Source organism: Phaseolus vulgaris, chromosome 2, assembly GCF_000499845.2.
Source record: "Phaseolus vulgaris cultivar G19833 chromosome 2, P. vulgaris v2.0, whole genome shotgun sequence".
NCBI lineage: Eukaryota > Viridiplantae > Streptophyta > Magnoliopsida > Fabales > Fabaceae > Phaseolus > Phaseolus vulgaris.
The window spans coordinates 8,260,706-8,276,398 of record NC_023758.2 but is presented as its reverse complement, the minus strand read 5'-3'; the positions used below and the strand labels follow the sequence as shown (position 1 = coordinate 8,276,398).

The 15,693-nt window shown below is 30.7% G+C and overlaps 3 protein-coding genes across 4 annotated transcripts; 2 read left to right on the top strand and 1 right to left on the bottom strand.

Moving 5' to 3' along the window:
* The first annotated feature begins 3,665 nt into the window (after positions 1–3,665).
* On the top strand, positions 3,666–4,421 carry LOC137809608 (3'-5' exonuclease-like). Its single transcript, XM_068610720.1, has one exon. The coding sequence runs from the start codon at positions 3,686–3,688 to the stop codon at positions 4,307–4,309; it is 624 nt and encodes a 207-aa protein (XP_068466821.1). The 5' UTR covers positions 3,666–3,685; the 3' UTR covers positions 4,310–4,421.
* A 922-nt stretch (positions 4,422–5,343) lies between these two features.
* On the top strand, positions 5,344–8,130 carry LOC137810575 (remorin-like). 2 transcript variants are annotated; one of them, XM_068611919.1, is made up of 6 exons: positions 5,344–5,500; positions 5,797–5,888; positions 6,182–6,424; positions 6,632–6,842; positions 6,980–7,061; positions 7,535–7,693. In XM_068611919.1, exons 1-6 carry the CDS (start codon positions 5,475–5,477, stop codon positions 7,547–7,549), a joined length of 669 nt encoding a protein of 222 aa, XP_068468020.1. In that variant the 5' UTR covers positions 5,344–5,474; the 3' UTR covers positions 7,550–7,693. The 2 variants fall into 2 exon arrangements, with proteins under 2 accessions (XP_068468020.1, XP_068468019.1); XM_068611918.1 differs by lacking the exon at positions 7,535–7,693 and adding an exon at positions 7,779–8,130 and having other exon boundaries at positions 5,345–5,500.
* A 999-nt stretch (positions 8,131–9,129) lies between these two features.
* On the bottom strand, positions 9,130–11,562 carry LOC137810574 (uncharacterized). Its single transcript, XM_068611917.1, has 2 exons — positions 11,248–11,562; positions 9,130–10,271 (listed from the first exon to the last, which is right to left on the bottom strand). Exon 2 carries the CDS (start codon positions 10,121–10,123, stop codon positions 9,341–9,343), a length of 783 nt encoding a protein of 260 aa, XP_068468018.1. The 5' UTR covers positions 10,124–10,271; positions 11,248–11,562; the 3' UTR covers positions 9,130–9,340.
* Between the last annotated feature and the right edge of the window lie 4,131 nt (positions 11,563–15,693).

Below are 15,693 nucleotides of genomic sequence, written 5' to 3'. Positions count from 1 at the left end.
AAGAACGTAAATGACATAATCTTAAATTGTGAAGAAGGTAAATGATTGCAAAAGTAAATTGTCAGAAATTTAAATTGCAGAAAAATAAATGATTGAAAAAGTAAATTGCGAGGAAATTAGATTGCATAAATGTAAATTGCTTAAACGTAAAATAGGACATCATAGAAAATGTAAATGACAATTAATTAAATTGTAATTGAATTGAAAATAACTTATAAACTAGAATTAAAATGGCAAAAACTTAAATGAACAAGAATTAAAACGAATTGAAAATGAGAAAAGTGAAATTCAAATTTGGAATGAAAATCTGGGAACAAAAACCATGTTAGTAATTTTCACCTTCAATTTCCAATATACCAATTTAGAAATTACTTTAAATTTTTTTATTAATAATAAAAATTACTTCAAATACCGACAATTTTTTAGTTTAACAAATAATATTTAATTTAATCAATATGATACTAATATTTTTTTTTCTCTAAAATTAATTTTATTTAATAATTTTTGTATAATGCTACATAATTTATCATTCTTAAAAATAATGTTAATTGTTGTTGTAATATACGCCTCATATTAACTTTCTTTTGGGTTTATAATATGTGTGATTTATATAATGAGTGTTTTATATATATGTTATTTGTGTTTTTTTTTTACTTATCCTTATTGGAAACATAATCTTAACAAGATATATTCTCGATAATAAAACTTAGGTTTATGTTATTTGTATTTTATGGGACACTCCTAGATAATTATTTCTTAATTTAGTTTTATTTTGAACAATTAAAAATTTATTGACTAATATTATTACGAGTTTGAGATTATTTTGTTGTCTAAAAATGTTTTATTTTGAAATCGTATTTTCATTTGTATGTGAATTTTATTTAAGGTAATGATATATGTGAACCTTTTTTATCTTTCTTTATATCGTTTTATCTTTATTTTCTGGTTTTATTATTTGTTATTATTATTATTAAAAGGAAAGGTGTAATGTTATTTAATATGGTTTTCAAAATTTAAACATTAGAATTTGTAAAATCAAATATTCCTATTCAAATAAACACAAATTATGACTCAGATTTGATGAATTGGATGATATTTATTTCTAAATTTTATATAAAAAAATCAAGTTTTTCGTATCTAACTATCATAAAAATTTAATTAAAGTTTTGATTAAATAAGATAAGAATCTAATAAAAATTAATAATGATAATATTGTTAACAAATATATATATATATATAAGAATCATTAATTAGAAATAACCTTGAAACTGTTGAAAAAGCTAGGTTACACATGTCTACTTTACTTCCATTTTTTTACATTATATTTTTCTTTCTTAGTTCTCTTCAAACCCTACTTTCATGAACGATCACCACAAAATCCAAGATCCTACTTAACTTGTATTTAGAATATTTTGATTCTGTATAACGGATTTTTTTATTACATATCTTCAATACAATACAATAAATAATAAGTTTAATTATATTATTTTCATATGATAAACCAAACATATAAAATAGAAAACAAATATTTATACCTAAATATAAAAAGGAATTCTCCATTATAACCGCTATTTGGTGTACATAATTTTTTTTATTCTATCATTATTTAATATATCTTATTTTATTCTATTATTATTTAATATATATTATTTTGTTAGTACAATAGAGTATTTTGTCATTTCATATAAATTACTTGAAAAATAAAATTATTTTTTAATTTTTAAATTAATATTAATGTACAATTTTTATTTTTATATGTTAACTTTTCACTCTTCCCTTAATTACTTATTTTAAGGCAACAATATGAAGAGAGAATACTCTCACATGTACACCAAATCTCAACCTCTCTTTTCAATCACCCTCTCCACTTCATTTCAAGCAACTATACTATTATTCTTTTATATCTACCATCAAGTCAATCCTAACCTTAACGTGAACATTATTACACCCTCCGATCCCAAAACTACCAATGGAAGAAGAGAAAAAAACTCGAAGAAGAAGAGAAACTCAAACTGAAGAAGAAGAAGAGATCGTTTAATCAATTCATCATTTTTTTTTATATATTATTTTTTATTTTTTAATTTTGATTCATCCAAAATAATTTTTGTATGTAGGTATATTAAATTTCTATTCTCATGAAAAATGAATAAAATGCGGATAGACAGGCGGCGCCGTTAGTATTTATAAAATATATAAGATGGTATAATAAAAAAAAATGTAAAAATACTTATTCCCACTAGTTTACACGTAATATTTCTCTTTTTCCTATTTATCTGTTAATATTTCTCTTTCCTTATTCAACAATTATTTTTTCTCTTTCCTTATTCAAGGATTAGTTTTTCTTCATGATAGGTCGTTTAATTTATTTGCTATTGACCCTATAGTTGAATGAAAAGATAATTTAATTTTCTTTGAGCTCATGTTTACAAATAAATTAATCCGCATATAACAAAACTTAACTTTATGTTTTTTTATTTTATTTTAAGGAACATTCCTAGATATATTTTTTTAATTTAGTTTTGTTTTGAACAGTTAAAAAATTATTATGACTTATATTATTCAGAGTTGTAAAGATTATTTGATTGTTTAAAAGTATTTTATTTTAAAATCTTATTTCAATATTTATGGGAATTTTATTAAGGTAAATGATATATGTGATTTCTTATTATCTTTCTTTTTATCTGTTTATCTTTATTTTCTTATAATATTATTATAAATAAAGAGAAAGCTGTAACGTTATTTAATAAAATTTTCAAAATTTAAACATTAGTATTCATAACAAAATATCCTAATTCAAATTAACAGAAATTATGACTCAAATTTGATGAAAAAAATATTTATTTCTAAATTTGATGAAAAAATGATTTTAAGGTAAAGATATATGTGAGCCTTTTTTATCTTTTATCTTTCTTTTCTGATTTTATTATTATTATTAAAAAAGAGAAAGATGTCATGCTTTTTTATATAATTTTCAAATTTTAAGTATTATAATTTATAGAAAAAAACTCCTGATTCAAATTAAAATTGGATTATCTTTATTTCTAAATTTTATGAAAAAGAAAATCATATATTTGAATTCTTTTTAAAACTTTAAAATTCCATATCTGATTCTCATGAAAAATGAATTAAAGTTTTGATTGAAAATAGATAAGAATTTTAAAATTAATAATGATAATTATGATAATATTGTTAGCAGATATATTGATTTACTAGATATGATAGAAGAATCATTGATTAGAAATAATATTGAAATGGTTGAAACAGGCTACACATGTATTTACTTTACTTCTATTCTTCTTTTTTCACACCCAAAAACCTCACATTATATTTTTTTTTTTCTTACTTTTTCTTCAAATCCTAGTTTCATCATCTTTCTTCACATAAGGCGGAACTATCCCAAGATCCAAATTAGTTACAGGTATGTTTTTCAATTCTTCGTGTATATATATATAATATTTATAAAAAAATATAAGACGGCAGTAAATGTACATATCTGTACTAATTTGCACGTACTTATTCAATAATTATTTTTTCATGATAGGTCATTTAATATATATATATATATATATATATATATATATATATATATATATATATATATATGAAAAGATAAATTGATTCTCTTTATATATTCTTGAATTGAATTGCATTGTATATTTGCAGAAGAAAAAGTTTGATGCTCTGAATGAATAACATCCTGGATCCGTCAACTTCTAGGCATAAAATATGCTGCGATGGATTACCCATTGAAACTATAGTTACTAATGAAGCCAACATAGTGGAAGAATGGATTTCATCAACATACGATGGAAAACAAAGAGTTGTTGGTCTGGATACTGAATGGATGCATGTTGTGAAGGCTTCCACAAAGAAGGCTACCATGAAAGTTGCAATTTTGCAACTTTGCATTGAAGATAAGTGTTTGATCATTCAGTTGTTTTGCATGAACAATATTCCTCCTTCCCTGCAGAATTTTATGATAGACTCTACGTTTCAATTTGTTGGGGTTGGAGTGATGAATGATTTTGGCATGCTTAAAAATAATTATGGATTGAAGTGCAATAAAGGCATAGATGTCTTTGAATTAGCAAAGAAAAGATGGCCTGATAGAATCTCTTCTGCATCATTGAAATATCTGGCAAAGGAGTTGGTGGATCTTGACATGGAGAAGTCAAAAGCTGTGTGTACCAGTGATTGGAAAGCAAAAAAGCTTACTGAAACACAGGTTCAATATGCATGCATTGATGCTTATGCTTCTTTTAAGATTGGTAGAATGGTGTTATCAGATGAAGATACAAGCAGTAATTAGATTTATTTACTTTGTTTTTGTTGAAAATATATGATCTCCTTTGATGTATAATTTTTTTTTTGTATATCTTTCTAGTTACAGATATTTTAATTCGTCTTATGAATCTGTTAGTTATTATAAATTTATACATATAAATAATAATTTTTATGGTTTTTCTTTCTTTGTTTTTATTTTATTGTTTTGAGGAGGTGGTTTATACTATTTGATTTGCATGGGTTAAAATACAAATACATCTACTTTTTATTCTCACAGATGTTTGGGTTAACACTCTTCTTATTTAAATATTTAAAAAATAACAATACATTATTAAATGTATATTTTTCTCTGATTTACTTTTTGTTCTGTTCATATACTCACAAATGAAAAATATATTTTAAAATAAAAGAAAATAACCCTGTCCATTTCATCTCATTTCTAATTCTTGTATTTTGAAGAAAGGAGAAAAAATAAATCTACAAAAATGCCTTTTTCTACTGCAAATATACTTCTCTTCTATTTTGATTTTTGTCATTATCGGCAGATTTCAATAGTAAGTAGAATTTGGTCATAATTTGAATTTATGACTGTATCAATCTTATAGAATTGGAATATAAAATATTTTATGACATGAATTTAAACTTAACTAAACTATAAAAACTGATTTATAAAATGAAAATTGTGTTATTCTTATATACTGTATTTTTGTCGAGATCTTCAATAATATTTGTGGAAAGTTAAACTAATAAAGGGTTTGATCAAAGATATACATGTAGGAAGAAAATGGGGAAAAAAATCAGTCTTGTACCAATATCAGTTTTGTAAAGAATCAATCTTTTAACCCCTAACCCAAAGATTCCCCAACAAAACAAATAAAAATCTTGGGAAAAGAAATATGGATGTGGTGGATGGAGAATGTCAAATAGATCCTACACTGACAGCCAATTCTCCAAAAAGAAAAGAATACCTGTCTTCCTTCACAAGGCACTTGAGGAGTTCCAAATCAGGTTCCAAATGCAAAGCATATTTGACCTTGCTTGCTCTCTTCCAAATAGCACTCCAAGACAAATCTAAAAGTTTCCTTTCAAAGGGTTCTTCTATATATTTCAGAGAGCACTTACCTGTGGCAAATGGATGACACGGCACCTTACTCAAAGAAGGGAAGCCTGACAACATAATTTGTACTACAATGGAGAATTTTTTGAATCAAATGAGGTTAGTACTTCTAAAATTTTTCTGCCAAACATGTTTTGGTATTTCATGCCCCTAATGCTGTAATGAACTCTTAATAAATTGACTTCTAAGTTTTACCATGTGACTATGAAAGCATGATTGCATTAGCTATGCTGTGCTTCTTTTCAGTCTCCCTTCTTACTGATAGTAATTGAATGCATGCACATAATCGTAGCTTATAACGTAATTTTTCATTCAACATGTATGCTTTCACATATTGATAAAATCACGATAAAGTGTTCATAAATACTATCTGCTTACATGAACACTTTTGTTAGGGTGCCATTTAGTGGTGCAGAGGAGAGCAAATCTGATCTTGGTGGCACCAAGGATTCTAAAATACCAATACAAAAAACTCAATCTTTCAAAGGTAATGTTTCAAGAAACATTTCTTCTCCTTTAGGTCTTTATCATCTGTATATTGAACATATTTAGCAAGAAAGAGAGAAATGGTGAAGAGTTCAAAAGGAAGGAGCTGAAAAATTGTGATATGCTGTAAACCTGTAACCATAAGCAGGGACTAAAAGAATAAGGGTAAAAAGAGTTGGATATTCCCTTTGACCGAAGATTGAAAATATGAATGAAGATATTATTATCTTTCTGTCAGTTTTTGGCTTAAAATCAATGATGCAATTTGTTAACAGATTCAGGTGATAATTTCAGGAGAAAATAAAGGTGGCCAGAATTGGATTCAGAAACAGTTTGCAAGGAAAAGGAGTGGTGATCATGAGTCCAGAGACTTGGACCACGCTGCTGCAGTAGCTGCTGCTGCATTTGCAATTAATTTGCTAGATGTCTCTGAAGAGAAGAAAGAAACCCCGAAGGCCTCATTGGAAAAGAGCAAAAGCAGGGTGGATGGCCCCAAACCTCCAATTCCCCTACGTAGTGCATCCAAGCGATTGTCAGGTGAGGATGAGCATGTAGAACTCCACTTACCAATAATATACCCTTTTGAAGAGTTCTAGTGCGTGGCCTATAATATTTCTGAACATTTATTCTTTAACTGTAGCAGATTTCATGTAGCAGATTTCACTTTATAGCATAAGACTTTTGTTGTTGCACACCTTTGTGGGGATTCATAAAATATAGTACCTTTGTATGCATCATGCTCAGGTTCATTTAGATTAAAAGATGAAGGTAATAAGCCTGAAGAGGCAATTACCCCTGCACCATCAATGAAAAAGGTTTCCACTTTCAGTGATGAAAAGCCTGAGACTTCAACAAAGCCTGATCATGGAAGACGTCCAACTCTTGGAGAATCTATCGAAAGGCACACAAAAGCAGATGAATGGGAGAGAACCGAGCTTCAAGAGATCAGACAAAGGTATTTTTTGGATGCGAGTATTCATATTACATTGAATTTCTACCAAAAAAGAAGCTCAATCAGAATTTGAATAACTGCTACCATGCTTGATCTATGCATTACGTGCAGTTTTATAATAATATAAAAGAAATTGTCAGGTACGACAAGTTGAGAGAGATGATAGATTCATGGGAAAACAAGAAGAAGACGAAAGCCAGACGCAAGCTAGACAAGGAAGAGGTTTCACTCAGACATTCTTTATACCTTATACCTAACTTCATTTATACTCAATTAAGTTTTGGAAGATTCTATTGTGCTATAATACACATTTTAAGAGTTTATTTACATCGTGCTTCAAATTGTTTGGAGAATAGTCTCGGGAGGTACACACTTGAAAAATGTTATTAACACAGGAAAAGTTGTTCCACCAAAAGTATACGTATGACAATTCAAGCATTATCAGCATGTGATTCATCAAACAGTTTATAACATGACATGTCCATAAAATATGAAGCCAAATAGAAACATAAAATTTTAGTCACTTCATTTTAAATTCATATCCATTCAAGCATGTGTTTGAATTCTTTACAATCAAACAATTTATTTGACCATTTATCAAATCTCATTAAGCCGTTAAATGCGTCCACAGCCAATGTCAGATTAAGTATTTGGTCTAACTTGGTAGATTTGAGTCTCATTCGTTAACTTTACAGAGTTCGAGGATGTAAATAGATGATGCTGTTATGAGCAAAACAAGTGAGATTTCCAATTTGCATTGAACAATTACAAATTTGACTGCATTAGACCTAAAACAAAAGCATCAGAGTATAATACATCTGAAGTTATAATTTGGACAGCAGCTCAATGTGGAACACGGCCCAAAATTATTTCGAGGAACAAAATTTTAAGCCATAAAATCATGGTGTGATTCCTAATCACGATCTTCTGACACTGCAGAGAGGACTTGCTCAACGAAGGATGAGAGCTTTGGAGGATTTTCAAGATAAGATTACATCTATAGATCACATTGCAGAGCGGGCAAAAACCAGGGCAGAAGAAAGCCGGAAGAATGAAGTAAAAAAAGCGAATGCGAATGCAAATGTAATTCGAGCAACAGGCAAAATGCCAGGCATTTGCTTCTGCTTCTGAGATCACCAATTATGTATTATCACTTGGTTTGGGGAACTAACGGAAATCTAAATATGTGTTTCACAGTTCTATCTAGATCTCTTAGTCCTCAGTTGAACTATGAAACAAGGCATGTTCCTATAAAAATTGGAAAAAGATAAACTAAACAGTTGAATAGATACATGAGTTTCTTCTTGTATAAACTACTTCAGTTTTTCTTGCTTAGATTTTAGTTTTGGTAAAGCAAAATCATTACCCTAGTTTAAGTGTCAACTTTATTTTCAGGAAATGACAAATTAACCTAAAAAAACGATTGATCATATTCTGAAACTACAGTGTTTAATTGTTTTTATCAAAGTAACCCAGTTACAAAACTATCCCCTAACATCATAACGAGGGATAAATAAAAAGGTTAAAGAAAATCCAGACAATGAGCAAGGATGGGATACCAAAATTGCTACTACACGCGCCCTGTTTATGCAACACAAAAATAGAATCTGAAATTTGAAATAATCCTACGAACAGAAACTCATCAAAAACTGCTGTTTGGATCCCTCCTTCTATCACTCTCTGTGGTCAGTAGAAGGGGCTAAGTACTAACACTATCACCACTCCTCTCCAGGGGCTTAAAGATAAATTATAAACGGTGAGTTTTTGTGAACTGATCAGATGTGCTGAAATAAATAAATAAATGACAGTGCTGAGCTTAATAGGTTAAATAAGATCTATAATACAGCTTGTTTTATGCTTTCTTTTACAAGTTACTACTATTTGTAACTCACGGGAAATGCAGCAAAACAGTTTTATTGAAGCCTATTTTCTAAATATCTTACAGAATTATTGTAATTTTTAATATATATGTGTGTGTTTGTGTGTAAATATACCTCATTTGATTAGAAAAACATTTTCCTAGAAAAACAGAATGGTCATTAAGAACGGAGTGAAGAATCTGGCAACTTTTAAAACATGTTAGTGAACGGGCAAAACATAAAAGCCGAAACGACATTTAAGCTGAGGTCAAAACCAAGCCTAGGATTATAGATATTGCATGAAACATTTTCTACATCTAATTGCATAACCAGTCATTCGATAAATAGACTTTTCGGCATGTGAACCCTGTTCTTTGTACAAATTAATAATTACGCACTTCGGAAAAAAGAAAGGAAATTAAGAATCAAAATACAACTGCAAAAAAATAAAATTGCTCTCCAGATTTTAAACATAAACTGGACATGAAGATTGCCCAAATATTACAAAAGATATAGAACCATTATGAAACCTAAAACTAACAGAGAAAGAAATTACCAGAGTACAACAATCAATCCAAAGATATATGGTTAATTTGCTGAAGTCGGATTGACAAGATGTAACAGTCTGCTGAAGGATATATCTTAAGATGTAATTTCTCTTATCAGCCTCTGGATCGTAGGGTATGCAAAGTACAAAACGAGGAATGATGGTATAGCAAAAATAATAGTGACTAGTAAGTAAAGGATTAAAATAACAGCACTGCCAGGAACCGCAAAAAGGGCAATCAGCAGGAAAATAACTATCAATGGGAACTTGGATGTAAAGTGAAGGAAGAAATCCAGAGATTTGTGAAGAGAAAAGTAATGTGCCTCTCCACTGACACCAACATCACGGTTAGATCCCACCTGTCTAGAATAAGGACTCATTGAGGCCCTTCTTAGGTTACAAGTACTAACTTGACTTCCCAGAAGGTTGCACTTGGGAGACCAAATTGGTTGAGTGTCCCCACATGAGGAAACAAGCTTATGCCGTTCACCATTCAGACTCTCAACCATCCAAAGCAGGAAGAAGTTCTTGCAAGGATATTTAAGATTTCCCTTGTAAATGATCCGGAATGATAACAAATGGCACCATGGACAAGAAATGAAGAACGGGATCCTGATTTGCTGAGTAGGAAAATTCAAAACAGCCCATTGCAGTCCTAAGACACAATTTTTACAGAGGGTGTGGCCACACCATAAGACATAGGGCACATTCTCAACTATGTTGAATGATTCCCAGCATATTGGACATTCCAGCCCTTCGTCTCTGCTGGAATTAGAGCAGACCTCGTCATCCGAGCATTCTGCATTAGTTTCACTTAACTGTTTGGTGCTTCTTTTCGTTCTAATGCTTGTAAGGGCATTTGACGCAAAACTCCACATCACGAAAGATGAAGAAATTTACGATGCAATAGCAGTAAGCATTGAAGCCATTGTCAGAAACAAAAGCACTTTTTCATGAACCTGAGCCTCTGCCTTTTCTCTTCCCCAGTTGCTAGAGGGCCCCTTCAAGTTTCACCTCAATCAGAAACTACAAAACAAAAACTCTAAGTCATTGTATGGCTTCTTAAATACAGTCAGTGTTATCACAAGAAAGAAAAACTACCAGAATTTCCAATTACCATCAGCAATCAGTGTATATACCAAAATTCTTAACAGCATTTCTAACTAAACTAATCTATCTAGCATGGTCTGACATTCAAAACAAACAGAATCATTTATAGAACATAAGATTCTTTGTGAAAATTAAAAACCCTGAAATTTTTACTTAGTTGTAATGTGCACGCATACATTAGCAACAAAATATAACAGTTAAGGAAAAAATACGGAAAAATGTCCACAGCCACAGTTTCAGACTCAATGTCAAGGCTTGTTGGGCTCTACACAGCCACATCGGCCATATTTACTAACTACATTGGAAAAACAATTTTCTACTCGACGAAGAAGCACAGTGAATCTTAAGTTAATAAAAACAGTTCACGAGGTGGTTTTGGCCACAGCATGAGGGCTCTTCAAGTGTCTAGCGACCTCAATGCGATTGCAATTGTGACCCGATTGGCCGCAATTATCTACGATTTCCCGCAATATAGTCCAACCACGACTGCAATTCAAAAACCCCAGCATTACTCTAACGCAAATGTTAAAAACTGAAAAGTCACACCTTAAGTTCTCGTATCACATTGCTCACGTATCGTTTTCAATTCAAAGGAACACACGAACACAATCACCATGAATCCATGATCGATCAACCGTTTCTGAACTCAACAAAGAGCAATCTCATTTCAAAGTTCTCAACGAGAAAGCTGTTAAACATAACATAACTCATTCCCAACCATAACAATCTACCAGTTTTTTTTTTTAAATCTCGAGATTGACAAGTAAATTTAAAACTAACAAAACTAACTCACACCACCTTCGTATTTTAAGGAATTCTCATGGGACCTGAAATCCATATCGTAAAAGTGAAAATGCAAATTCGAAGAGAAAATATAAAAAAAAAAGTTCACCGTTAACGCGATTTCGCTATGGGATTTCGGTAGGAGTGATGAAATGCAACGAATCTAGAAAGGGAGGAAGAAAGAGCAGAGATCGAAAGAGGAAGATCGGGGTCTCTCTTTCTCTCTCTCTTTAGCTGTTTCAAATTGCATGAGACTAAGGGAGAAAATCGAAGATGGTGAAATTAATATATAGAAGGAGAAGGAGAGAGAAGAAACAACGTTGTTAAATGAGGTTTTGGAAGTTTTTGTTGGAAAATTAGGTTGGCGTTGCCTTAATTGTTGTAACTGAATCGAACAAGGAACAGAATTGCAGACCGCGATGCCGGTCAATTCTGCGTTATCAACGGATTTATATACTTGTATTATTATATTATTGTTAAATATTAATATTTATAAGAAAAAAAATCGTTTTTAGACCAAAATTTCTAAGATAGCAAGGTTGAAAAACCACTTTTCAATATTTTGATCTTAGTTTTGATTTTAATATAAGTTTACATCAATTGAGGGAGAAGAATATATATATATATATATATATATATATATATATAAACTACTTTTATTTTAATTCTAAGTGACTAGAAATTTTAAGACTAAGAGTATCTCTAATATAAATATTTTAAATTTAAGATTTATGTATTATTAAAAATTTAATGGGATAACATGTTGAAGTTTTAAAGATAGAAACGAGATCTTACATAAGAACTTAACAATAAAATATAATATTTCAAACAATTAAATTAATTTTTTAATTTGTACAGATAAATTAAATTTTATAATGAACAATTTTTATATAGTTGTGAGATTTATTGGCACTTGAAAGAAATAGTAGTATATCTCTCCAAGATCTTAGTCCTGGTTTATTTTTGGTTATGGGTTATCTCTTTAGGGTGCTGGCGTTGATTCTTCTTATTCCCCTCCTTCTCCATCTGATTTTCTATTTTTTTGGCAGTTTTATTTTTTATTTTTTTAGTGAAGTCTGTGCTTTAGCACCTTCTTTGGATTTTTCTTACAGGATGGGTTTAAATTTTGTTGCTTTTTAGATTTTTTGGGTTGTCTCAAGGATCAAGATTACAATCCAAAAAATTAAACCAAGATTTTTGTTCAAGTCCTAAATAATGCTTGTGACATTCTCCTCTCATATTTGTCTTCCCCTTATATCAAGGGTGATATAGTCTCAATGTAGATGGCAGAAAAAGTGTATCTTGTAAGTTTTGAAGAATGCAAAACCCATCTTTATGGAAAGATTATTCTATCTAAGGGAGATTGTTAGAATTATAGGGCTAAAACAAGAGGGGGAGATTAATTGTTTTTGAAATATTTTTGAAAGTATTGAAGGTAGAGTGAAAGGCTATGAAGAATTAATCAATGGAAAATCTGTCCAGCCAAATATAAAACTGTTTTTAAGCTTGATGTGGAAAATCAACCGGTTGTTTTTACGAAACAGTCGGTTGTTTTTATCAGCACTTTATAAAAACAAAGTTAAAGTAGTTTAAAGAATGTAAGGATAGAGAGATTCACACAGAATGTTTATATTGGTTCACTCAACACCTGAGCTACATCCAACCCTCAGAAACCACTGAGAATTCACTATGTAATCAACCCTAGATTACAAGCTACACACACCAAGAGTGATGATCTTGAACCCCTCAAGAACACACACCACTCCTTTGCAAAAACCACACCAAGAATGTTGATCTTGATCCCCTCAAGAACACACAACACTTCTTGGAAACACCAGTACAAAAATACAATTATCATGAAGGAAGAGAATAGAATAGACCTGGGTAAATCACAAGATCAAAGATCAGAATACAAGACTCAATCCTATTCCACACTTGAGATGATCCAAAAGCTCTTTAAAAACTCTTTTTTATTGATCTTTCTCACTTTGTTAATGCATAGGAGTGTAAAACCACCTTTTTATCTTTCAATCAAATGGTTAAAATAGTTACAACAAAAAACCAAAAGTTGTTGGAATCATTTAAAACAGAAAAACCACTTAACAAAATTCTATTAAGGTTTTCAGAAAACAATCGGTTGATTTATTGAAATAACCGATTGATTTTTGTTTGACAGCAAATGCAAAAGGCAAAGCTTCTCGAAATCATTTAAAAAAATCACTAAGTGTCAAACAACCTGTTGATTCGAAATTTCAACCCGTTGAAATTTCACTTTCTTTTAGAAAACCCATCTTTTCAAAATGTTAAAAATTCAAATGAACTTGGATCATCTTAAGGAGTGAATTAACAAGTTTCAAACAACTAGACACACACACAACAACAAGGTCTTCAAGCTTTCCACTTGGATTTGGAGACATCAAAGCTACTTGTTCAACAATCTCTCCCTATTTGATGAAGACAAACCCTTGGTTTGCTTGTGATGTTCTGTTTGAATTTGTTAGTACCAGCAAAACATAATTTGTGCATGTATCAAAAGTATTCATATCCAGATATCATTAGCACCACAAACTAGTTTTCATTAGGTGATTCTCATAAGGAAAACCAACAAAATCAGTGTGAAAACTAGTCAAAACAAGGTGCAAAATCAGAGTTATGCAGCAACTAACTAAATTACATAAACCCAGTTTTAAAGTAGATATGTAGCATATACTTAGCAGCATACAAACCATATAATTCTCCCCCTATTTGTCTTCCCAAATAGAATAGAAGAAGGGGTAAAAAAAAAATTAAGAAAAACCAGAATACCAGTGTGTGTAGCAGCACCATTGCAACAACAAACCTGTGATACCATATCAGAATTGCAGCAAAAATCTATGGTGTATCAAAGCTATGACAGCAGCAGGATTAAAGTACCATAGACCCCAGAAATTTCAACAAGGAGACCACAGTTTATCCCCATATCTTTTCTTCATCCAGTAGTTCCCACCCAGCAATGTAATACTTCAAAAAAAAAGTTTATCTTCAAGTTGGTATCACAATCTAAATCACATTCTCCACACAGCATATGCCATCCTCATAACTTGATGTCAGTAGAGGCAAGTCAACTGGGATAAAAACACATCCCCAACCAAGTACACCCAAATCTTTTGAACCATCAACAAAATATAGTTTTGTCTAGGAAGCTGGTATGATATTTGCTCAAGCAGAAACTGAATTTTGTAGAGTCACATATATTTTATTGCAGTAATTGTAACAAAACCATTTATCCTTGGGCAACTTTTCCAACACACACAACCCAATATGCAAGCAGACAACATAATAAACCCAAGCAAGATGAAGACTCCAAATGTAATCACATATAAATATTCATTAACCCATGACCACCAATGTGATTGTCATATATAGAAAGCTTTGAATTTCAAGGAAAACAAAGAATATATCCCTTTGTTATCTAATTCAGAGGCACAAATAGTGCATTTTTGACCCACAATGGGTTTTGAAAGAAAATAAACAGTTGTAATCATGCATAAGAAATCATAACAGTTTTATTCAAATGTGCCAGAGGTAAAACAATCAATTGTTTCATGAAAACAATCGGTTGTTTTTCAGAGACAGTAAGAAAATGTTATTTTTCAAAGCAAATCATCTTCCAAAGTGATGGGAAATGCATTCATATCTTTGCATTACCTCAACATGTTTAGAAGTTCATTTGTTCTTATGAAGCCAAAAGCATAGGATGAACATATACAACTTACTTTACATAGGTCATGAATTTTGACTTGTGAAGAACTTGAGTAAGGTGTATGCTCTTGAACCATAATAATAAGTATCACTTTGATTAGTCTTCATCATAGCACCTGTACTTGAAAGGCCATGCAACACAAAATTTATGCATATACAAAGCAAGATAACAAGACACACACAAACCAGTTTTCTGCATATACAACATTAGCAAAAAAATCAAAAAAAGTGAAGTGTTCAAGTGCTTTCAAGTGCAGAGAAGAAACAACACAATGCATCCGTTTTAAAGCTATCTATACAACCAAATCAAGCATAAACTTCTCCCCCTATTTGTTCTCACAAATAGACAATGAGAAGGGTTGTACAAAGCAGAAATTAGAATGATAATACAGTAGTCCAACATTACAAACAATGTTGACATTTAAAGAATAGAAAATGATATAGAGCTTTCAAGAAAACAAGTGGATATAATCTTTTATTATCAGATTTTGAGGCACACTCAATGTACATTTGTCCAAAGGCAAGATTTGAAAAAGAGAAATAGGTTTAATCATGCATAATCAAACTTGGCAGCATTATACAGAGGTGCCAGAGGAAAAACAAATGGTTATTTTGAAAAAACAATCGGTTGTTTTACTGTGACAACAAAGAGAACATCTTTCATAACCAAAAATTACCTTTTAAATTGATGAAAAATGTAGTATGCAATTTGTTCATACCTTTGCACAGAGAACCCCAATAGATTCACCCAAAAAGAAGACTTGGAGATGTTCATATGGTCACAAGGCACACTTACATAAATTGAGAAATGAAA